At 46.6% G+C, this 24690-nt stretch overlaps 2 protein-coding genes and 1 pseudogene across 7 annotated transcripts in view; 2 read left to right on the forward strand and 1 right to left on the reverse strand.

Moving 5' to 3' along the window:
- The window catches only part of KIAA0040 (KIAA0040 ortholog), a 34893-nt gene extending 22447 nt beyond the window's left edge, over positions 1 to 12446 (forward strand). For 3 of the 5 annotated variants that reach the window (XM_032291659.1, XM_032291657.1, XM_032291658.1), the window contains one exon: positions 9298 to 12446. In XM_032291659.1, the coding sequence (XP_032147550.1) occupies positions 9430 to 9729 (300 nt within the window). In that variant the 5' untranslated portion in view covers positions 9298 to 9429 and the 3' untranslated portion in view covers positions 9730 to 12446. Of the gene's footprint in view, positions 1 to 3728; positions 3901 to 6528; positions 6724 to 9297 lie in introns of all 5 variants that reach the window. The other 2 variants (XM_032291656.1, XM_032291655.1) reach the window with 2 other exon arrangements.
- On the forward strand, positions 9786 to 12904 carry LOC116560296 (annotated as a pseudogene). Its single transcript, XR_004272890.1, has one exon. The product of XR_004272890.1 is annotated as an uncharacterized LOC116560296 (transcript).
- Positions 12905 to 22267: 9363 nt separating this feature from the next.
- Positions 22268 to 24690, reverse strand: part of TNN (tenascin N) — a 63798-nt gene continuing 61375 nt past the window's right edge. The window contains exon 19 of the mRNA XM_032291117.1: positions 22268 to 22780. Coding sequence (XP_032147008.1) covers positions 22640 to 22780 — 141 coding nt within the window. The 3' untranslated portion in view covers positions 22268 to 22639. The remainder of the gene's footprint in view (positions 22781 to 24690) is intronic.

Here is a 24690-nt window from a genome sequence, read left to right on the forward strand (position 1 = left end):
GGGCTACGAGGGTTACGCAGGGAGGAGTGCCAGGGTTACGCAGGGAGAGGAGTGCCAGGGCTATGCAGGGAGAGTGCGAGGGCTAGCAGGGAGTGCGAATAACATCGAATTTTAGAAAGACGAAAGAAGGAAAAACCAGAGGCCATTTGAAGGCCTGGACAAATGAGGTAACAGTGGGATGAGGGGAAGGCACCCTTCTGTGCCTTTCCATACCCGCAGGGCCCAGGCCCCCCTCGCTTAAGCCCTGCTTTGCTTCCGATGCTCACCACAGTCCAGACGCACTGGCTGCCCTCTCTCACGGATGTGCCATGCCCTTTCCCACTTAAGAGCCTTCGCCCTTCATGTTCCTGCTACCTGAGTTCCTGCCTTTAGCTGTGCACACCTGGTCCTCGTCACCCCACAATCTCAGTTCAGAGTCACCTCTGCAGAGACCACTCCAATTATTTTCTTTATAGCACTAACATGTATACTTTCTACCTGGAGAAGAGAGATAGTAACAAGTGCACAGACAGAATGTCTGTCTCATGCACGACTATACCCACAGTGCCAGCGCAGAAACTGACACATCCTGGGAGCTCATTAAATACACTGGTGAAAGGAAGAAGGGAAAGTTGGAAAAGACAAAAGGGCAGTTTGGTGTAGGGGGTAAGGAGGGAGATTTCTGTGTCCTACTCCACACAATCTTGGGGGATTCCGGCAGAGAGGGGAAGGAACTGTATCTAAACCCTTATAATTCAGCTCCTGAGTGATACTCATCCATATTTTAATTCTGAAATGGTCTCTTTAAAAGAGAATGATGAAGGAACTAATTTAGTTTACCACGGGAAAACTAGAGAAAATGGAAAATGCCTTATAAAGGAGACCTACATAATCAAAGTCACAACTCCAGAACCATCCCACATTTGAAAAAGACAAACAAAACCAGCGTTAGCTAAAGAGTCAAGGGATGTTGACTTTGGCCAGCCTATTTGTTTGGGATCAAACAATCAGGACTAACTTTTATTGCCAGGCAAGACTCTGAGGCACTCCACTTCTGCTGACTCATTTCATTCTCACAACATCCTATCAATGCCATTCTGCAAATGAGAAAACCGAGCCCCAGAGAGAGAGGTTGACCTGCCCAGTATGATACAGCTAGTGAGTGGCAGAGCCAGAATTCGGACCCAGGATATTTGGTCCCAGAAACACTGCTCAAAAGCACAAAAGTAAACCCCTCTTGGGCCAAAGCTGCCCTACAGGAGAGTTATCAAACACATTGCACATTTGTTATAAGCAAATCATTCTAGGGATTATGTAGGCAATGGTAATTCATAATCATTATCAACATCAGCTTTTTTGTCACTTGTATTAGGCGGGATAGGCTAACTACTGTAGCAGAAAATCCCCAAATCTCAGTGGCTTCGCCCAGCAAAAGTTTATTCTAACTCATTTCACTGTTCGCTGTGGGCAGCAGGGGTGCTGTGCTCCATGCAGTCATTCAGGAACACCTTCCATCTCTGCCGTCCCCAGGGCTCTGAGTCCCCCAGATGCTCTGCACCTGGCCAGCCAATGAGCAAACAGAGAGAGAACAGGGAGAACCCAGGAGAAGATTTTAGGAGCCACGTTCCCTTGGCCAGAACTCAGTCGCATGGCCCCGCAGAGATGTAAGGGACTGAGAAGTGTGGTCTCATTTGTGCTCAGAAAGAGAGGGTGGTGGGCATCTTGCAAAGCGTGGTATCAATGCTTAGTTTTAAGGAATTTTGTAGGAGAGACCTGGTAGGAAGGTAATCTGGCCTCAGAAGACATTGGTTCTGTCCCTGTCTCTACTAGTCACTAGCTGACTGATCTCCTACAAGATATAGCCTCTTCGGTCCCAGATTTCCCGTCAATAAAGTAAGGTAATCAACCAGATGGCCCATTTCAGGATTCTTCTAATCCCAGAATGTTTACATGATACAACATCGTTTTATTATCTTTAATAACCATGGTGCCTTAATCATTTTTCTACTGATGCTCTATTTGAGCTTTTGTTCAAAATTGCAACCATAATTATAACATCAATTCTGAGGGAAACTACTCTTTTCCTTTAATACTCAATATCTAGCTATGCATCATATATACTCTGGGGGGGGAAAGAGCTTCCGACTTTGTATTAGGACTAGTTATTTGAAGCAATTCATTAAATTGGGAAAAATGTAGATACCTATTTTAAAATGCCTAGAGCTGGATCTAAGTTATAATAAACGTAATGTTCTACAAGCAGATCATTTGCTGTGATCGGACCATTTTTATACAAAATAGTACTTACATCTGTTAGAGGGCACCTGAGCCAAGAAAATATATATCTGGAACAGCCAAGTTAATAACTACTGACTGAGGTTCCACTCCGTGCCCTCATAGCCAGAGAGCCTTGGTTTCTGAAGTGTGTGATATTATCGTAACCACAGGGATTTTGCAAGGCAGTATGGTTTGAGAGCTGGGGCAAGGTTTGGACAGGCAGGGTGGAGAGGGCGGGGGCTGAATAAGATGTTTTAAACCCTCAGGAGAGATGGTGGGGAGCCAGGTAGAGACTGATGGTTTTGTTTTGGAAAAAAAAAATATATACATATACATTCCAGATTCAGAGACCTCATAGGAGACTAGTGTTAGAAGAAGGAAAGTTGGGCACACCCAGGTACACTTCCTCTTGTGTCCCTCTGCCTGAGAGTTCTCCCACCCAAGTCACCTGGAAAACACCTGAGCCATACCCCCATCCCGCCCTTTCCAGCCATCATCACTCTCAGCCCAGCTGCCACTTACCCTGGCCAGCTGTGATCACCTCCTCCCTCTACACCCTCTCCCATCTGTCCTCTCACACCTCAGTGAGAGTGTTCTTTCTGAAACACACATTAATTATGTCCCCTCCTTGCTTAAAACCCTGTGGCTCTCACAGCACACTCTTGCCCTCCACATGGCTTACAAGGTCCTGTGGTATGGGCCTGCCATTCATGGGCCCCGCCATCCACCCTCACCCCCACCACTGCTCCTGTCAACTACACTGTCCTTTCGGGTCCTTTTCAGGGACAGCAATGGGTCTAATTTGTTCACCTAATAAAAAGCACAATACATGTATTATTTGCCTATATTTCCAGACTTCAGGGGGACACTTTACAGTGTATTAACAATTGAACTCATTTCTTTAAATTGAGAGAGCTTCACCTGAAAAGGTACTGGCAGGTTGAAGAAAAGCCTATCAAGCATATTACTTGGAAATGCTTTTAAATCAGTTTGTGTTTCAAGACTTTTCAGACACCCTACACTGTGTGTTTGCTGTTTTTGTCATTCAGATCTTAGCTCAGTCATCCCTCGTCAGAGCCCTCCTGACCTCCCTGTTACCCCTTTCGTAGCGTCATGGGGTGTTGTTCATGGCACTCACCGTAATTTCACTTTCACACCTGTCTGTATCATTCTTTAATGAATACTTGCCTCAGTTCCCACACTAGGCTTGGAGCATGGAAAGGACAGGAATCTGATTTGCTTGTCCTGGATACACAGTTCCCAGCAGAAGTAGGTGCTCAGTACTTAGTCACTGCACGATGCCTGCTCAGACACCCATCCTGATGGTCGTTTCCTTTCATCCCCTTCCCTCAATCCCCTCCAGGCAGGACTAATGGCTGCTTCTGCCGTGCTGCCCCCACATCCCCCTACATAGAACCTGACCACGGAACTCAGCACACTGTACTTCTATGTTTGTTTCTCCCCCTTGCCAGACTGGGCGGTTATCAGGATCTGAATGCACAGGGCCGGTGTTCAGCAAACATTTACTACGTTGAACGTGACCTCCAGGAAAGCAGTTCTGGCCCAGATCCCCTGACTACACAGAGGAAGAATTAACGTGGAAGGAGGCTTTCCAAGCAGGCCATTGTGCTGCTGTGTGTGGAGGTAAACTTCTTCCCCCGTCTCCTCACCCATGAGTCATTCCCTCATTTAGCACATGGCTCCTGTGCTTAGATGGAGGTCGGCTGCTCAACTTGCTTATGCAATGGTTCTCAAGCCTGACAATTGTCCAGAAACACTTGGGTTGCTTGCTACAAACATATATTCCTGGGCCCATCCCAGACCGACTGAATCAGAGTCTCCAGGAACGGGATGCAGGAATCTGTATTTTTAACTCCTTAAATGACTCTTCTTAGCCAACAGTTCATCCTGCTGGTACCTAGGATCCTCGAGCAGAGGAGCTAAAGCAAGCACAGTGATCAGTGCAACTCAAGGCAGAAAGCTCAGTGAAACCGTTTGAGCAAAGGCCCAAGGAGAGGTTTTTGCTCCCAACTGTCAGTTATAAAATGGCCCCCCACACAAATCCAGGAGTCGGCAGCAGCAGCAGAGGGGCCTCTTAAGGTTCTCATAGAGAACCGAACGCTCCACCTCCCCCCACAAGAAGGCTGACGCTTTGTGCCATTTGGAGATCACGCTGGAGTTGCTCTCAGGGATTCTAACTGGGTGCCAATGTGACTCTTATTATTAACCTTTCCAGAAAGTATTTACTGTCTCACAGACGCTATTCTAGAGCTTTACATGTATTATCTTACCTAACAAACAGGAACAATGAGAGGCTGACATAGAATAGAATGTCCTGCTCCCTTCTTGGAGAGCACCGGAAGGAACAGCAGTGCCAAAGCCAGCCCTGGACACAGCCTGCAGTAGCTTTTGGCTCTCAGAGATTGAAGCAGATCTCCCTGTGGAATGACCCACCCCTGAAATACTTCCAAGGGTCCCAAAGCCTGGGAGGAGGGCTGGGGCCTGCAGACGGCTAGCTGCCCTCCTCCACCTCACCTATGAACTCAGCAATCCTCCAGGCACCTTCAGATGTTCCCCAAGTGACCCCTCTCCATCCTGTTTCTGGATGCTAGAGTATAGAGTGACAGCCGCATACATACAGACCAACCATATCAGGGAGATTACTTCCGAAGACCTTTTCACTTGAATGCGGTGGGGGCCCATCGTTCTTTGGCAATAGGGATTGGCTTGGAGGTGAGGAAGGAGGAAGAAAAGCTCAGGGCTACAATTAGTCCATTGTTATTTCAAGATAACTCACTATTTTATGGATTGTATTTATATAAGTATTTTACAGTTTACAGAATGCATTAAATATATTGAGCCCTTTTAATCCCCACAACATCATTAGGAGGGAAGCTCATTAGCTTCATTTTGCAGCTGAGGTCTGGTAACTCACCAAGGTCATGCAGGTTGACCCAGGGCTCAAAACCAGGCCTTCTGGCTCTGGGATCACTGTTTCCCATTGACACCTCACACATGGGTGGATAGAAGCTTGCAGCAGAAAGAGTGAATGAATGATTCTTTCTCCCTAGCTAGATACTACAGAGGCGATAGAGGTAAATAATATTTGGTTTCAAAGAAATCGAAAGTAACTATTCCCCTCTTCTCTCTCCTCTCGCCCTCCCCCACAACCACAATGTAGCAGATGAGGTTGGTTGGCACCTATTGTTGGTTTTACAAAAATAGATGAATTGCTTTTCAAACAGCATCAGTGATACTCAAAAGCCAACAAAAGGCTAGGTCTCCCAGAGCGTACTTCCAGGAGCCAAAGTGTGTCTTCTTTTGCATTCCATGGAAGTTCTAACTTTTAATTCATGCCACTAAGGAGACATTTGATTGTTTTCTAGAAATGCTAATATTGCAAGACTCATAAATACTAATGAAACACTATAGATTGGCAGAGCTCAGCAAGTAACCTAGGGGGTGCCTATAAAAGAATTCTTAGATTAAAAAATATAAAGAATATCTTTTAATCGAATTTTCCCCAGACTGCATGTTAATGAATACTCTTTGGCCATATGGAGGGCAGCCTCAAATAAGTCCCTTGAGGAATCTAAAAGTGAATTATTGACTTAGCTTTAGCTTGAAAAGAAATCTATTTATTCAAAGGCCATTTTAGGTGCCAAGGGATGGATGAGTTTAAGACAAAGGTTGGAAGGAGTGGGAGGGCCCAATACATTGAGATAAACATACAATTCAAATGCATGCTTCTATCTCATACTACTAAGCAATCTAGGTTGGAATTTGCTTATTATACTTGGCTTTTATGACCTGATCTTTCAATAGTACTAACTCCGTGGAATGGACAAGGCTCAGAAACCATATCTTTCTCATTCACTCTTGAATCCTCAACACCCAACAGTGTGCGAAACATATTAGGTGCTCAGTGAATGTTTGATAAACGGATAAAGAGATTTAAAGAGCTTTCTTAACACATTTGCCAGAGTTCTTAAGATCTTGCCATCTTTTCCTGAAAGGCAGCTCTGATCACAACATTCTCCTGTTGTGATCAAAGTCCCCAAATAAGCGCAAACCCTATGAGGGCCTCTCTACCCTAGCTGCACCTCCCTTTTTAGCTTCCCTTCCCGTCCTCTCTTCTCCCACATTGAGCCCCAGACTCACCAGAAGACCTCCTCCTGTTCTCTTGCTCATGTTCTAGAAGTTTCTCTGCCTGGAATGTTTGAACATCCTTTTCACCCATATTTCTCTGTCAAAATACTACATGTCTTCAAGGTCCTTCCCAAGTGGCTCCACCTTCATGAAAACTGCCCTGATGTTCTCCATGAGCTCGCCCTCCATCCTCAGTGGCTGAACCCAGAGGGGCCCCTGATGCTTGTCTGCTCCCTGCAGGATCAACATGACCGCTGGCACAGAATAGTTGGTGAACAGTTGTGGTGGCAGTGTTGTCTAATGTGAATCAGGAAAGCTGTGAGTAGGATCAAATTAAAGAAAAGCACCCAAAGCCTTCCCAAAACAGAGCAGAAAGATTCCAGCAGACAGGGCCAAAAAGCCACCCAAGGCCAAGGTAAAAGTAAAGGTCATGGCAAAGGGAGAAGGAAAACCCAGAAGAGAGATGAGTGGCTTGAGGTGGTCACTGGGGCTTAGAAGCATGCCAGAGGCTGCTTTTCTCTGCAGAGAGCCTGGCAGCTTGATGGTGTGTGGGAAGATCCATGGCATGGGCTGTTCAGAAGGGCTTGGGCCGAGCTTTGGACGAGAGGACATAACTCTCCTCCTCTCATTAAAGTATCCAATGACTCAGGATACTTTTCTTTGTTGCATGTTGAGTTTAAGTTCGGGCAGCCATATGCTTTCTATAAACCTGGACTTGGGCAGGACATGGTTTTTATTTTATGTATCTTCATGCATTTGGGAAATATCTAACAATGAGAAATAAATCTCTTTGCAGTCTTTCCTACAATAGACTGGGATAAGCATTTAAGTCAATCTGGGGAATAGCCAAATATTGTAAGAGTCTGTAAATCCTGGGCTGCTTGCCAAAAATGGGTTAATTCCACACAAAGGAATAAGAGGCTACAGAGCAACACCTGTGAACAGCTCACTCCTTGGGGATCTGGAGCCAAACTCCCCAGACTGAGTGAGGCCAGCTCTGCCACTCACTCACCATGTGGCCTGTGCCTCCACGTCTTCAGCTGCAGGATGGGGGAATCACAGTACCTACTTCCTAAGGGTGTCTCGAAGATTAATGAGTGAATAGAGTGCCGAGAACAGTGCCTGGTGCACAATTAGGGCTTACTAAAAGTTGGCTAAAATTATTATTGTCATCCTATGGCATTTTTCCAGACTCTATGGACCAAATGGCTCAGTAGTAGGTGCCAATTTGTGCACTTGCAAAAACTGTGTAAATAACGCCATGAGAGGGTGGGATACATGCCAGCAGACAAGGACTCGGGTCAGCTGGGGCTTAGATGGGCACATGGGCCCTGGGATCATGAGACATTGATAGAGCATGCTATCCAAGGAATTAGACGTCTGAGGACAATTGCTGGGGCATCATGTAGAAAACATCACCCAGGAGGGCTGCACGTGCATGCACTGAAGCCTGAGCTGACCTTGAATTCCAGGCTTAGGTCCCCCAGTGTTCCCATCCTAGACATAGCACCATCCTGTTGCTCACTCAAAAGATTAAATGCACATGAAAATGATTAGAAAAGTATCAAGTGAAATGCAAGTACAAAGTGACATCATCATCATTCTTAGTTCCTCTGCTTGCCTGGCAGCCTAGAGGGAGTGCTGAGCCCACTGGCCAGAGGTCTGGGTGGCCCTGTGTGGCCTGGATGGCTCTGTGCAGCCTCAGACATGTTACCTCACTGATCTGGACCTCAGATTCTTCATCCTTCAGTGAGAGAGTTGGTTGGGATGATCTCTAGAGTGTCTGTCCTGAAAATCAACAACTCCTTGATATTTGGGTCCTGGGCAATGTCTTGCACCAACAGGCGTCTTAAATTTCCTTGAATCATGCCTGTCCTTGAAGTCTTGTTTGTACACAAGAACTTATAATTCCAGAACTGAAGGCAGCCTCTAAGACCTTATACTTGAGAGCTGCGCTTTAAGTTATATGTAGAGGGGTGACCAGGGAAGGGGGTCCGCTCTGTATAAGCAACCAGGAAAATGGCCCCAGCTATATGCTGAGTTCAGGACAGGAGCAGGGAGGCATCCAGGAAGCTCACCCTGGTTTCTAAGCACCATCACTAAGCAGCCTGCAAGGACTCCTCTCTCACGGAGAAGAAAGAGAGCAGGAGACTTTGGAGTATGTAGTCAAGAGATAGAAAACAGGGACGAGGCTAATGAGGGAGAGGAAGGTAGAAAGTGGAAAGCCAGCAAATGGTCACCCCTGGTTCTCCCAGCCTTGGGAGGAGAGGACTTGTCAGGCACAGGAATGGGATGTAAGGAGGGGTGGAGACACGGAGCAGGGAAGAGAGCATGAGGGGACAGCAAGGAAAGCAGGGTGGGATAGGATGAAGACTGATGATCTCTTAGCCCAGACAGCAAGACGTAGACATCTCATCTTGTGATTAAGCTTCAATAAGCATTGAAAACGGCAAGTGATGTTAATAAAAGGTCACATACAGAACTGTCCTGTGGGGAGTGTGTTCAATACCTGTCAAGTGAGCTGCAGTGGAAAAAGATTCAGAACTGCCGTTGCAGAGGAGTCCAGGGAAGCAACCCCTCATCAGAACACCAAACACACACATTGATTCATTTATCCAACAACTGCTGAGAACTTTCTATGTGCCAGACCTGATATACTATTCATTTTTATATCCTAAGCCCAATATAATGTGTGTACATAGCAAGAATTAGTTGATGCCTATTGATTGCATGCATGTATTTATCTTGTTTATTGAGTCTCGATACAAGTTTACTGAACTCTGGAAATGTTCAATTCCTTCCCCTTTCCTAAGCCCAAAATCTATGATACTATTAAAATTGTAGACCAGTCTCTCTGCATTTCTCTTCAGTTGTCTGTTTTAATCTCTTCAGGTGCTGTCGGTGGCATGCCCAAACCCAAAGCTGGAAGAGGAATAAATTACAAGTGGTCAAGGTTGCATCCTTTGGAACCCAGGACCTGCTAGTGAGCCAAGAGGGCTCTCTGCGCGAATCTAGCCAAGCACCATGGAGAGAATCAGCGCCTTCTTCAGCTCTATGTGGGACACCATCTTGGCCAAACACCAAGAAGGTATCTACAACACCATCTGCCTGGGAGTCCTCCTGGGCCTGCCACTCTTGGTGATCATCACACTCCTTTTCATCTGTTGCCATTGGTGCTGTAGCCGAACAGGCAAGAGGGGCCAGCAGCCGGAGCAGAAGAAGAAGAAGAAGAAGAAGAAGAAGAAGAAGGATGAAGAAGACCTCTGGATCTCTGCTCAACCCAAGCTTCTCCAGATGGAGAAGAGACCATCACTGCCTGTTTAGTTAGGCAGGAAGCAAAGGTGTCTCCTCTCTGGGGCTAAGACTCCTTCTGACCACACACAGATATTTCAGGAACCCATGAAATGATGCACTTAGGTCCACTTAGGTAACTACTCAACCAAGGAACAAACCTCAGACTAAGTGTCCAGTGGAGGGCAATCCCAGGGGGCAGGTGGACAATTCTTGGGTACTGCTTGGCAGCTATGTGTCCAATAGCAGTGCTCCTTACTGCAGACCCAGGGATGACTCCTACCTGTCTCTGACATACCCCATATGCAAAAGCACAAAGAACATTTATCCATACATCTCGATACAGTTCCTAAGTGTGTGCACATGTACATAACGCACACAGAAATTCAGGCAACAGGTACATGGGCAAGTATATTCTGCTCACTAAATGGTTATTGGCTATGTACTTTGTGCAGGGAAGTACATTATCTACAGTCACAAAAATGTCTCACGGGAAAGCCTAGCCAGATTCAGACACATATATACAATTACATAACCAGCAAGGCTCCCCATACACCGTCTATTCCATAAACCACTCAGGTTAGAGATGCATGCTTTCCTATTTCTATCTCTACACATAAACTTTTACTAGAAGTACCCATAATTGGACATTCCAGCAACCTGCTACAGTCCCCACCCCTGTGCGTCTTGATACAAACACACCAAATTGCTGTGTCTCTGACCCCTCAACTGTGCCAAGATGTTTAAAGAGTGATGGATCAAAATTCATTGAAAGCACTTTTTCTTGTAATTCCTGACAAGGTCCGTCCTCATTGCCACTGAGAGGTGTTTAAGGTGGTCCAAGACCTCTCTTTGAAACATGACCCTCCCCAAACCACTCAGCAAAGTGCCTTTCTCCAAGCAAGAACAAAGAGCTCTTGGTAGTGACTCCTAGAAAGCTATGGAAGCCCACTCAGTTATGTCAGTGGACTGCAATTGTGTACCTGTGCAACGAATGTTTTACAGATGGAAAGGGTAAGGAGGTGCTACACCTGAGCTAGGTACCTCCTGTGTAACCAGAGTTTCCAGCAGGGAAAGGACTAGACAATCATCAGTACAGTCTCACAGAAGGCCACACTGGAAGTGATGTCATAAGGTGGTAATGGGTGTATGGTATGGCACAGGTGGAATGCAGAGGTAACAAAGTTTCAATGAAAGTAGGATGAAACCATAAAGAGGTTTATTTATATTTATCTTGAAGCTCAGGCAAGTGCCTTGCACACAGTAGGTTCTTAGAACTGTCTGTGGTTACTGTTGGACATGTGATGTTGCTAAGGGTAAGCTTGTAATACCTCACACCAGCTCTCCCCAAGTGACCTTCTCTTCTAAGTGAGCCCACTAATTGCTGCAATGGATGAAATCGAGTGTTTAAGGCTGCAAGAGAGTGCATGTAGGCGACACGTGTGCCCTGAGGTATGTGAGGACGTGTCAATTAGATCCACAGTGAGCTGAGGAGGGCTTTCCCTGCCAGACCGAGGTTGGGAAGCAGAGTTAATCCACTTACAGGATGAACTGGTTGGTATTTTGACTGTATTGTGACTATGGCAAAGATGGACAGTTCACACCTTGGGAGCAAGTTGTGTTCTAAAAGTTTATTTGCAAATATACTAGGAAGCTCTCTTGAAATATTTTCCCATTTACTCTACACAGTGGCAAAATCGCTAATTAATAATATAGGTAAACTATGACATTTATAGTAGCAAAAAACTAAATTCTATAAAATTACATTAAATGAAATTTGCTGCTGAGTAAATGAAAGCAAATACTGTTGGCTCACTTGGGCCGTCTGGTACTCACCTGCCCTCCAGGTGTACTTTAGGCCTGTGGAGGGTGGCATCTAGTGGTGACCCTTGCACCAGGGTTTTCTAACAGATGACCCTGTGAATCATAATTCAGACCTGCATATATTTTAGAGCCAGTCACATTTGCCCTCTCACTCTATATGGCCATAAACTGCCTAAGCACTCAGGCCTCCTACTCATCAACCCCTTTGACCAGAGAAAGAAGCAGTCTGGTTCTCTATCCCCTTGTCACAGAGAGAGTTTGTCATGGAGCCTCTGCCTGTGCCCTTCACATAGCAGAATCACTGTCATCTACCTGCACCAAACCCAGATATGTGGGAGATGTCTCCCCACACCTCCCACTGCCCACCAGGACAAGCTGCCCTTCCTGTCTCCACCTCTCAGTCCCCCTAATATGGGTGGCCAGGGAGATGTGGAGGCTGACAGCTGAGACGTGGTGTCAGATGTGATCTAGGAGGAAGGATCACCAGGATCCGGGACCACACAAGTAACATGGTTTCCATGGCAACTGCTTGCTCCTTTGAATTAAGACAGCAGTCAGTTGTCATTGCCATGACAAGGCCTCTATCTCCAGGCACAGTGTCCCTGATGTCTCCTAATCCAACGGACTGGCTCTCACTGCAGGCATAAAACACCCAGAAACTCACTCTCAGTCACTTCCACAGCCGATGACTCAGAAGAAGCAAACCCAGAATGGGGCTTCTCTTTTCCCCACCACAGCCGCCCTGACAACCTTTCCTGGCATACCTAGAGGAGTGCCAACGCAGGATAGGCCCGAAAATTTTTGTTAAATAAACAGGTGCATGAAAGGAGCGAACAAACAAGGCGATTGTTGGTGTCCACTCTCTTCTTTCCACTTCCTTCCCATCTTTCCATGTTTTATGCTTCTCTGATTCCCTCTTCTGCCTGTACCAGGCAGCCCCAGCCCTTTATTCTTCTCCATTTTCACTCCTTCCAGCCTCTGTCCCTGAACTGCCACTGGCAACCCACGGGACCTCAGGACCAGAGACTGCTAGACTCATCTGGGGAGGTTAAGCTCATGGGGGACAAAAAAGGGATTCCTAAAGAAGAGGCTTCCTAGACCAGCACAGGCTCAAGAAAGGGATCCCCTAGGCCTGGACTTCTGAGCACCTTCAGCCAGGTTCCAGCCAACAGCCAGAGAAGGCCTTTCCCCATCACTCAGTGGGTTCCATGTTTTTATTTCTTGGGAGAAGCAGGGAGGGAGAAAGGTAGAAAAAGGGAAGTCGCCTTTCCAAGAAGAATATAACTGGTCCAAGCTGTATAGTATTTGTCAGTATTTTTTTCTGTAAAGTTCAAGCACACACAAAAGAAAAACTTATTTAAATAAAATACTTTGGAAATGAAAATCTTGCTGGAGTCGGTTACTTTCTTAACATTAGGTATTACCCCTGCTCAGACATCACTCAGAAATGATGGATACAGGGACTCTTTCTGTGACACATATGTCCCAGCCCTCGTCAGTCACTGCCTTTGCCACAATAGAGTCATATGTCTGAGGACCAAGAATGTGGCTGTCTCACCCCTGTTTGCAAAACAGATGGCCTCAGAGACCAGACTCCCTCAGAGGTGCCAGCTACAGGAAAAATACGGTGATGTTCCTTGGCAACACTTAGAGAACTTTCCGTCAATGAGGTCCATCAATGTCTTCTTAAAGGAAAAGGGGGGAAATAGCAAAAACCTAAGGAAAAATGGACCTTTGTGTTAAATTCAGTGTTGGGAAGGGAGGGATCAAAAACCTCTAGAGTAGCCACTAGAGCTAAAAATGTATGTATATGTGTGCGTGCATACACTGTTCAATATGGTACCATTAGCCACACGTGACTATTTAAATTCATTGAAATGAAATAAAATTAAAGGTGCACTAGCTCAGCTATGTCTGCCACATTTCTTTTTTCTTTTTCTTTTTTTTTTTTTTTGAGACCGAGTCTTGCTCTGTCACCCAGGCTGGAGTACAGTGGTATGATCTTAGCTCACTGCAACCTCCACTTCCTAAGTTCAAGCAGTTATCATGCCTCAGCCACCTGAGTAGCTGGGATGAGAGGCATGTGCCACCACCCCCAGCTAATTATTTTTGTATTTTAGTAGAGACGGAGTTTCACCATACTGGCCAGGCTGGTCTTGAACTCCTGGCCTCAAGTGATCTGCCTGCCTCAGCCTCCCAAAGTGCTGGGATTATAGGCATGGGCAACTGCGCCTGGCCCTGCCAGCCACATTTCAAGTGCTCAGTAGACACACGTGGCTAGCAGCTATCATCCTGGGCAGCATAGGTCCGTGAGCTTATTGGGGACAGGGTCAAACACGTGGGCAAAACACCCATGCTGACTGGATTTCAAGGAGGGCTTAGGAAGAAAGGCCTAGAGCACAGGTGGACTCTCTGCCTTATCTCCTCCAAGGCAGGCTATGTCTGTAGTTCCAGATGAGTTCATTCCTGGGCTCCCTTCCCCATCACCATACACTCATAACAACCAGAGAAAAGAGACTCTTCATTCAGCTCCCTGTTCAACCATCCAGGACATTGCTAAACTTTCCAGTGCAGAGGAGGAACTGCTGCTCAGAAGCCATCTGGGAGGGGAGCAGCTGCTGCACACCTGAGGGGATGCCAGTGCTCAGTGCCCTCAGCTGCACCCACCCCGGCTCCATCCCGGCCTTGGGGTGTAATATGAATTTGGACAATGCCATCTCGCCGTTAGCATTCTCAACTCACCACAGCACTCTGCACTGGCCCCTTGCCCTTTGACCTTAGTACTATTCCCCAATTCAAAGTCACAGGATTACAAGACTGAAAAATAAATCCCTTCAACTGGCTTTCTGTCTGCCATAGACTCAAAGGGATGTTTTCAAACACCTGTGTGGACAATGCCATGCTATATTTATTCAGGAATGACTGTGATTGTGTACCTCCAGCCCTCTCTTGAGGCTGTTTATTCCATTAACATTTCTGACTGTTGACTATATGTCACAGACTTTAGGTGCCAGTGATACTAAGTTGTTCTGGAGGGGTTCAGAGCCTGATAGGGAGGACACAAACAAGCAAACAGACCGTTACAAGACAGTGTGGCCACTGCTGCTTAGAGGGACGCTCCCAGGCTGAATTCAGGACAGGACAGGGAGCTCACCCAGGAGCTGTCCAGAGACTTGCACAGGAAGAAACAGAAAGGAGGGCCCCGTGTGTAGTCTACAAAGTGTAAGTGCACCCCACAGTAGTGATGCGGGCGGACAGACTGATGGGGACCATTCAGAAATCATCAGGGCTCTTGGAGGCCATGATGCAGGGGGCTACGGCTCAGGACCAGGGTTGTCCCAACCCTGATGCTAACTCCAGTTCTCACTAGTTACATCATTTGGACCCATGGCTTAATCTGTCTGCAAGACTTACCTGCTAAATAAAGCAAATGAGAGTAGCTACCTCATAGGGAGCACTAAATGATCATGTGTATAAAGCATTTAGCACAGGACCTGGCTTATATTAAGTGCCCAATAAATGCTATTTATTATTAAGGGTTGAAAAGAAATCATGAGAGAGCTGTGTCCTAGGAGTCAAAGGAAAAGAAATTTCCAAGAAGAAAGCAACAGTCCATAGAGGCAAATGATCCAGGCAAGACGAATGAGATGGGGATTGAAAATACAGATAATTGCATTTTCTATTCCCCATGGTTCCCCATGATGTGTTCCCTAATTTCACCATGTACTGCACTATCTACAGGATTACCAATACTCCGTGAATTAAGGTCTCCAGATTCACAGTATATGACAGGCAAGGTTGCCTAATTATCTGTCCCGCCTCTGCCCACAACCAAGTCGCCCTAGCATGACAGTGCCACCTGGTGGCCAGATCAGGAGAGAGCGTGAGCCAACATCGTTTTCACCTTATAAGTGTTTCCTGTAGAACGCCCATCCAGCTAGTTCACCTGTTCTCAAATTTACAAAAGAGTCTCCAGGTTTTATGTGAAATTCACAAGTCCATCAGGGTTCAGAATGCTGTGCTCATTTGACATATAGGGGATTTCCACAAATCCTAAGCCTCAATTGTCACAAACATTTTGGTGAAGTGTTCCATATGCCGCCGCTCCCTACAGTAAAGCTTCCCTAACCACAAAAGTCCTCCCCGTTGCAGTAAGACCGGATCACACTGTAATTGTGTGTCCCTTCTATTCCCAACACCCCACCCCTATTTTGACCCCCATTAGAATTAGCCTTTATGAAATTAGAATTAGAACTGTCTTGTTCACTGCTATATCTTCAACACCTGGCATGGAGCCTGGCACATACTATATGCTAAATAAATGTGTCAATTGGGGGAAAAATAATCACTGACATGTTTTTCAGAAATGCTAATTACCTGTCTCCCCCTGCCCTTCTGGCTGATTATTAAGTCTAGGGTAATACCAGACAACCTGCTTTAATAAGCACTAGGTAAACGCAGGTGGTCTCTGAACCACACTGTGAGAAATACTATCTGGATATTCAGAGCAACAAAAGAATTGTGTACAGTCAAATAAGTTTCCGGACAGTGCACAGTATAACTTTCCCACTTCACCCCCTTGGGATCTGCAATTGCATTATCACATTAAAGTTTCTAACAAGTATGATAATAAATAAATTGGTTTAACTCCACTTAAAATCTTCTGAAATTTATTTAGCCATAAACCTCGTTTTATTTTAGCACATCTGGAGGAACGAAGATTCCAAGAGGGCACCGCTTGGGAAATGCTGCCATGGAGGGCTAGCGCGCACCCCACACGTCCCCTGCTCCCGACTCCCGCGGAGGGCTAGTGTGCCTTCCATGTGTCCTCTACTCCTGATTTCCACTATTGACAGCTCAGTCAATGTCATCTCCAAAGGAAACTTTCTGCAACGTACACAGATTCTCACTAACCTTTATGAACCTTTCTCTCTTACTCGTCCCTTCCTCTTTCTTCCATTTGCAACCCATAATAGTCCTGTTGGTGGCTATTCATAGCAAATGTGCTTTAGAGCTACTAGAGAGACATCTCTATCAAAAGGAAAAAGAGGAAAAGTTTTAAGTCAAAAAATGAAGACCGATCAAAGCCCACTATTTTACCATTCCAAAGTGCCTTCATACATAAAAACCACTTTCATTATTTCACTTGATTCTCACTTTATAAATGAAGAAAATGAGGCCCGGAGAAGGTAAGCCAGCTTACCCTAAACTGGAATGGAAACCCAAGGCTTCAGACTCCTACCCCAGTGTTTCGTCTGCCAACCGGGCATCGAGATCCAGGCCAAACTGATCTTGGCTCCTCAAAGACCGTTGAACTGGTAGCAGCACCTCCCTTGAGTTGGAAATTATTGAACACAATCAAGGGTCTGCCCATAAGCCTTTAAAGTGCCCAAATGTCTCCTTTGGATGTCCTGCAGCAAGCCTCATCCGCCTCCTTCTCCTTCTCTAATTAAACCTAAATTTGTTCACTCATCAAAATAAAAATCTTTTCCATTCCATCTGGTTTCCTTCTTTTATTTAGATGACTATACTGTAATACTATTGTTTTCTATTTTTCATTATACATACACTGCCACTCATCTATACTATAAACAGGATTTATGGGCTAGCCTGACAAACCTAACTTCTTTCTATAACATTAGAATTGGAACTCAAATCATTTTACCCACAGAAACAGCCAACTGACATTAAGAATTGGAGAAGTAAATTCATTTGCAAATCAGGAGCTGTCTGAAGTCCCTCCCAGGGGTGCCTCTCCTTCACCTTTCATCAGGCCGACACCCTCCGTCCGCCTTTCCTCCCCAGCAGCCCAGTACGCCAGGTCTGGGGATGCAGTCCAGTCTCACCAGGCAATCTCAAGGTTATTCCCAGTTATTTTTTTGCACATTAGTCCAGCAAGAACGCTGCCTAAGAAACCACCAAGTGCAGGCTCAATGCTAAGCAGGACCTCACCGACTGACTCTCCATATAGTATCACCCAAGAAAGAAGTGGGGACCTAGCCCGCAGAACTCCCCTTTATGGAAAAGCGGCGCTGAAATGAGAGGCTCCCGACAGGACAACACTGCCATCTCCTGGCCATGCTGAATATAGCAAGCCTTTTGCACTAAGCTGCGGTCCCAACCGTATTGATTAGTTCTGTATTGACATGAACTCCCTCCTGATCCCCTCCACCACCCTAGCAAAGTGCTTAAGGTAATGATTTGGAAAAAAAAAATTTTAAGATGGAGTCTCGCTCTTGTTGCCGAGGCTGGAGTGCAATGGTGCAATCTCAGCTCTTTGCAACCTCTGCCTCCTGGATTCAAGCGATTCTCCTGACTCAGCCTCCCGAGTAGCTGGGATTAGTGGAGGGCCTTTTCCATCAACTGGCTAAATTTCACTAAGAGTTTCTCTCTGTTATACTTGTTTTTCTTCTGCCACACCGTCCCTTCATCTGCATGTCCCCTGTCCACGGCTCTTCACACACCACACCTGGCCCCTACCCTTCCTTGATCACAACTTCTGGAGGCATTTTCTATCTTTCTCCCCAGCTCCTTCAGCATTTCCTGGCTTTAATCATCTTTAAATCTCTGAGAATTCAAAGTTTAAATGCAGAGCTTTTGATCTCATTTGACAAACATAAAATCTGGGACCCTATTCCCAGAGGAAGCCACGGTCAGGAACAAATAGCTCTAAGCTCTGAGAAAGGACCCATCTCTTGCTTGGCCCACCGTTCCTCCTCAAAGCCCACCGTTCCTTCTTCCTGGATACCTCGCTAACCTGGGCCCTCCTCCCCTTCTCCACCATTTCTGCCACAAGCCAAGGAAGTCATGACCTCTTGCCTGAACCACCACAGTAGCCCTCACTGGGCTGTGAGTCCCTATCCTGCCTCCAAAACCTCCCTCAACACCCTCAGCCCCATTCTCTATCCTATCACCAGACTGACATTTCCAAAATACAAGTCTGACCTTGTCACTCTTAGGTTTAAAACCTGTGTGTTCCCCACTATCCACGTGCTTTCATCGGAGCAGTGGCTCTCAACCGTGGTACACGTTGGAATCCTTGGGGGCACTTTAGGAAGCCCCTGAGACCCACTGGAGCAGAGCCCATGGAGGGGAGGGGGGCTTCTGTACCTGTTGAGGCCCCCTGCCGACCCTGACACTAAGAACCACAGTATTGGCCTGGCAAAGGAAGAATCCCCATCCATCTCACCAGCCTGGCTCCCCACCAAGCTCTCCTCCCCCGAGTAAGGAACCACTTTGTACCTCAAACATGCCACACTCTACACTTTCTCTTCCTTGCGGCCAAGTCTCCTACACCCGATGGGCCCCACGTCCCCCCAGGCTTCTGGTTTCACCCACACCCCAGAACTCATCCTTCCAGACCTAAAGCTGATATCGCACCCCCATGAAGCTCTCTCCCTCAGCACCCCGGCAGGATGAGCCGCCCCCATTCTGCCCGCAGTGTCCAGTCCACCTCCCTGCGGACTCACTGTCCCAGGTTTGTGTCCACGGCTGTCTCTGCCACCACTCCAAGAGCTGCTGGAAGGCCGCGTTTGTGTTCTGCTCATCACTGTCTTGCTCGTGTCCTGCATAAAAGGGAACACTTTGGAAACTTAACCACACGCTGCCAAGACTTCTGTCTTCGCATCTAGCCCAGGGCCTGGCTTGCAGCCTGTCCCCTCTATGAAAGATTTTGTTTAGTTTGTCCTGAAGGGTAGAAATCGTCCCTGAAAGCTTCAAAACCTTGATGGCTCATGACCTGGCTGTAAGAAAATTGTCTGACTCTAAAAAGCAGGTCTAACCAGAAACCCATTCCATGGGCCCGTATTCAGCTACCAGATCAGAAGTTGTGAGCACTTGGTCATGTTAATATGAGGTTAGGTATGGAAGTTTCCAGTTGGAATGCTTCCCTCAGTCAGACAAATATCCTTTGAAAATGAGTATCTTCTAACTTCCTTCCTGGTCCCCAGCAGAACCTCTGAAGGGTCAGCCGAGGTTTCCTTCACCCCCTCCTTTGTGCACCATGGGTCCTACAGGCAAAAGAATGTAAAAACTAGCTCCTATTTCCCAAAAGTCCCCCTCTTGGCCAGTGGTGGAGAAACGCTGGAGCCAATGAACGTGGAGGGGGGTATGTGTTTTGTAATTTGCCACCATCACAGATTCCTCCTGAGCAAAAAGACCATCGGCGTCCCCCACCTCCACCAATGCCAGAGCTACTCAGAGTGGACTGAACGACTCAGAGTGGACTCCACGCCAACAGCAGCCTTTGGCCCAGACCTACTTAACCAGAATGTCTGGGGAAGGGACCCTGTGATCTCTGTGTCAACAAGCGTGTTCAAAGTTGAGAAGCATTTCCTACCAACCACCATCCTTGGCTCGAAGTCAGTCTCTGGGATTTGATCCATTTTGCAAAGGAGACACTTTTCTGAAAAGCCTGGACCACTGTGATAAGGCCAAAGCTTCGGAATCCCAAAGGTGATGGGAAATCCCACATGCAAACAGGGTCATGGAAGAGCAGAAGGGAAGTCCAGCCAGGTGCAGCGGTGAGCACCTGTAGCGCCAGCTACTTCCTGAGTCGAGGCTGGAGGATCACTTGAGGCCAGGAGTTCAAGACCAGCCTGGGCAACATAGCTAGAGCCTCATATATACTTGAGTGTGATGGCACTCACCTGCAGTCCCAGCTACTTGGGAGGCTGAGGCGGGAGGATTGCTTGGGTCCAGGAGTTCAAGGTCACAGTGAGATATGATCCCACCATTGGACTCGCATTTTTTTATTCCCTTTGATCTTCCTCACAACACTAGAAATTAAAAGGGAGACATTTACACTGTTTTCCTCACACAGCCTGGGCGACGGTGAGACTCTATTTCTATTAAATAAAACAATAAAAACTACAAAAATGTTTCTGAAAGAAGAGAATTTGAGAAGAAGACTTGGAACTGGGATGTTGTGCAGATAGAACTTTAAAACAGATAAGGAGACTAAGCTGGGTAAGATCGCAAGACTCCATCTTTATAAAAAAGTTTTTAAAAATTAGCTGAGCACAGTAGCATGCGCTTGTAGTCCCAGCCACTCAGGAGGCTGAGGCGGAAGGATGGCTGGAGCCCAGGAGTTCAAGGCTGCAGTTAGCCTTGGACATGCCACTATATCCCAGCCTGCATGACAGAGGGAGACCCCACTTAAAAAAAAAAAAAAAAAAAAAAAGGCCAGAAAAGGAAATTAGCTCAGGCTCAGATCCTGGCAAAGCTGGATCAAGACTAGAATATAAATCTGGTCAATCTCTGTAAACATCTCCTCCTCAGAGAGGCTCACAGTCCAACATCATGCAACATCTTCATCTTCTAATTCTATGTTTTCCTCCATGGCACTTCCCACTTCTTGTAACTACACATTTATTTGTTGTTTAATGTCAACCTCCACCACGAGAATACTAGCACAAGGACAGGAATAGGATGTTATGTCCCCGATTAACACCAGTGCTTAGAACAGAACTTGGCATGTAATAGGGCTTACTCTCTACTTGTTGAATGAGTGAATGTAAACGAATGAATGAATGACAGCATACAGGCTCGGTCAGTACAAGGACAGTGTCTGTCTCACTCACCTCTGTTTCCCCGGTGCCCAGAACACTGCCTGAAACAAAGCAGACAAATGCTTAATAAACTCTTGTTGAATCAATAACATACAAGCAGATTTTTTTCATCATTAGCATCAACACTAAAACTGTATTTCATTGAGACCACTCCTTATCAGAGCCAGCAGTTACCAAGGCATTGCTCAAGGTGTGTGTCTGGGGAAGGAAGGCAACAGAGGGGGCTGCTGAAGACTTTAAAGGTCGACAGAAACCGTTTCAGGAGTATAGCTTGACATTCACCCAGAGGCTGAAACCTGGAGACACCTAGGCAATGGACCACACCCTGGCCCTGGAGGGGTGCTGCAGCTTTCAGGGCATTCACCCTCCTTTCCAGGCGCTCGCTTCTGCATTCGAAAAACTGTTATTTCCCATCATGCAAATAAGAGGCCACAGCCAACCAAATTCCATTACAACGTGCAAATTGTACCCACTTGCACTTAGGTTAAATTTAGAATTCAAGTGCACTTATGTGGAGGAAAATAACACAAAGCAATTTTTTTTTAATCAAGTGGTTTATTTTTTCTTCTTCTTCTTGAATAGGAATTTAAGTTATTTCATTGGTCACTGACTTTGCTACAGAAAACCCTCCAAAATGGCAGAAAATAAGCAAAAAGGATCTGACCTTGCCAAGTGTCCGATCAACAGTATGCCTCACAGTGCTGAGCACTCCCGGAAAACCCAGGACTCCAACATGCGGGGTGGGGAAAACAGGGAGTCGGAGGCCTGGTGGGCATGAAATGGGGTTGCAGAAGAGTCTTTGGGAGGAACCAATTATCAAGAGAGTCAAATTATTCAAAGTTGAAATGAGTGAGAATTTATTCACAACATATGCAGCTCTATGGACACAATTATGCAAATGATTGAAAAGAGGGCGCTTAAAAATAGCAGTAAGGCGGCAGCTTTGGTCTCTGGCATGCTGGATACTAGTTAGAACTTAGCTAAACGTGAGTCTGTCTTAGCCCCTTTGATTCCCTTTATTCTTCCCCATAACCCCAGGAATTAAAAGGGGGAAGTTCACACTGTTTTCCTCAAAACCCAGTGGGAAAGGAGGGTGGCAAAGGCCCGCAACCCCCGGGTCATCAGAACCCCTCCTCTGCTTCTTTCCAGAGAAAAGATTAGCATTAGCAGAGCTTTAAATAGATAGATGTAAATTTCCAGAGATTTCCAATTGGTGAAGTGCTGGGCGATTCCTTCTCTTGCCCTAATCCAGTATATTTGCAGCTGAAGATAAGCTGGGAAACCTCCCAGTTCCAGCACTGTCTTTCCCACTCATACTGCGCAACTGCTATTTTGATTTTCAAGGCCCTCATAAAGATGGGCAAAAATGCGGGTGAGAGGGAAAGAACCTCCATGGCTTGAAGCTTGGTGACATGATTTGTTCTGCGGGTTATCAGGTGATCCCAGAACCCAGAGGCTCTGAGCACTCCCAGCCCCAGTCACCACTGCCCACCCCACCCCGTGCTCCCACAGCTGGTGGGGTCTCCTGCGATGAACGCTCACACGGGCCATCAGAACGTTCGCACCCTTCCTCCCAGCGTCCGCTTCTTTCTGCCCAGGACAGGCTCGCTGCTGTAGCCACGAGGGCGGATTTTCAACTCCACGTAAGGAATGGAGAATTCATGTCCTTTCCACGGCTCCCAGTTCACCCCCTACATTAAAAAAAAAAAAAAAAAAAAAAAAAAAGCCACATCAGGAAAAGGCTCTTGGGAGGAGGGCAGGTTGGGCTATGGTACAAAGGAATTATTTGGTTTTGGTTTGTTTGTTTTTGAGACAGAGTTTTGCTCTGTCGCCAGGCGCCAGGCTGGAGTGCAGTCGTGTGATCTCGGCTCACTGCAAACTCCGCCTCCCAGATTCAAGCAATTCTCCTGCCTCAGCCTCCCAAGTAGCTGGGACTACAGGCGCGCGCCACCACACCCAGCTAATTTTTTTATTTTTAGTAGAGATGGGGTTTCACCATGTTGGCCAGGATGATCTCGATCTCTTGACCTCGTGATCCTCCCCCATCGGCCTCCCAAAGTGCTGGGATTACAGGCGTGAGCCACCGCGCCCGGGCCACAGAGGAATTATTTACCAATAGGTAAATAATTGAAACCACTTTCTCTCTGCTTAGGGGAGAGAAAGGGACAGGTGGTGATGAGGAGGGAGGGGAGGGCAGGATTGGACACACGCGCCCTCTGCTGGACAGCTGGGGTTAGACGGGCTGAGGACTTGGAAGACTCGGAAGCCGGTGGTCTCCACAGCGGGAGCATGGTGGTGTGGGCCCAGGAAGTGGGTGAGGCGAGAGCAGCCACCAAGACAACACAGGGGTCAACCGGGCAGGCAATGAGCAAATTATCTATGCTTCACTCTTTTCCTTTCCAAAAAAATTAAAGGCAAAAATAAACATATTAATTGGCCAATTGTGTAAAATCATTTTCAATTTAGACTAGATATTAGCTCTGGGGTAACAAATAGTCCGCTGAAAACTAAATTTCGTTTTATGTCTTTTGACTGGTGAGCGCAATAATATTTAATTCACTTAATAACCTTGCAACCTGGCCAATAAAAGCCCAAGTGACCAATTTTATGTATTTTAATTTGTGAGGTAAATAATAAACAAGAAGCTAAATGCCTTGCAGACTGTGAAAAGCGCATTAACCAGATGAATGTCTTTTATTAGCGAATGTGGGATGGTTCAGGGCATGCTGGCTGCTCATTTCCAATATCTGATCTCCTATCCCAGGCTTTCCTGAGTCGGCCCACACGCGGCCACCATGATTCATGCGCCCACCCTCCCCAGTTTCCCTGGAGGAAAATTTCTTCTTCCCTTTGAAAAATCACATAAGGATTGGGAGTCCCCGAAGCCTGGTCAGGGCCAAGGTAATCAAAATGTACCTGAACTTTGGATGTGCTAATATTTACAGTAATATTGGTACAAGGTGAGTTCTGAAGAGGAGGCTTCCTGGAGGCTTAGGATCAGGACTGCGGATCGGAAATTAGAAACCTAGGATGGGGACTCAGGGTTTGTGGAGGGGAGAGGATTAATGATGAGCAGAGGCAAAGATGCAATTTTCAAGAAACTGTGAGGGAGCAGGCAGGAAGTGCCCCGCAGCTGTCAAAGAGTCAGGATGATGCGGAGGGGCCTGGAGGCTTGAGAAAGAGCAGGTGGGACATTTTCAGAGCAACGTGGGGAGAGGAGCCCTCCTGGACCCCTGGCCCTGGGCGCACACTCCCGACGTGGTCTAGGGCAATGTTCTGGGCAGGCTTTGGGCGAATTAGATCCAAGAGTAGATCTGACCTAAGGCACAAAAGACCGTTTTCCTGATGATCAAAGGACTTGAGACAAATTGCTTTTTTTTTTTTTTTTTTTTTTAGACAGGGTCTTACTCTGCTACCCAGGCTGGAAGGCAGTGGCATGATCATGGTTCACTGCAGTTTCAACCTCCCAGGCTCAAGCCTCTTCTCGCCTCAGCCTTCCTAGAGGCTGGAGCTTTAAGTACACATCATGATCCCCAGCTACTTTTTGTATTAATTTTTGCATTAGCAGGGAATCATGGTGAGACAGGGTTTCACAATGTTA

This window comes from Sapajus apella, unplaced genomic scaffold (assembly GCF_009761245.1).
Source record: "Sapajus apella isolate SASKATOON/1434 unplaced genomic scaffold, GSC_monkey_1.0 scaffold25, whole genome shotgun sequence".
NCBI lineage: Eukaryota > Metazoa > Chordata > Mammalia > Primates > Cebidae > Sapajus > Sapajus apella.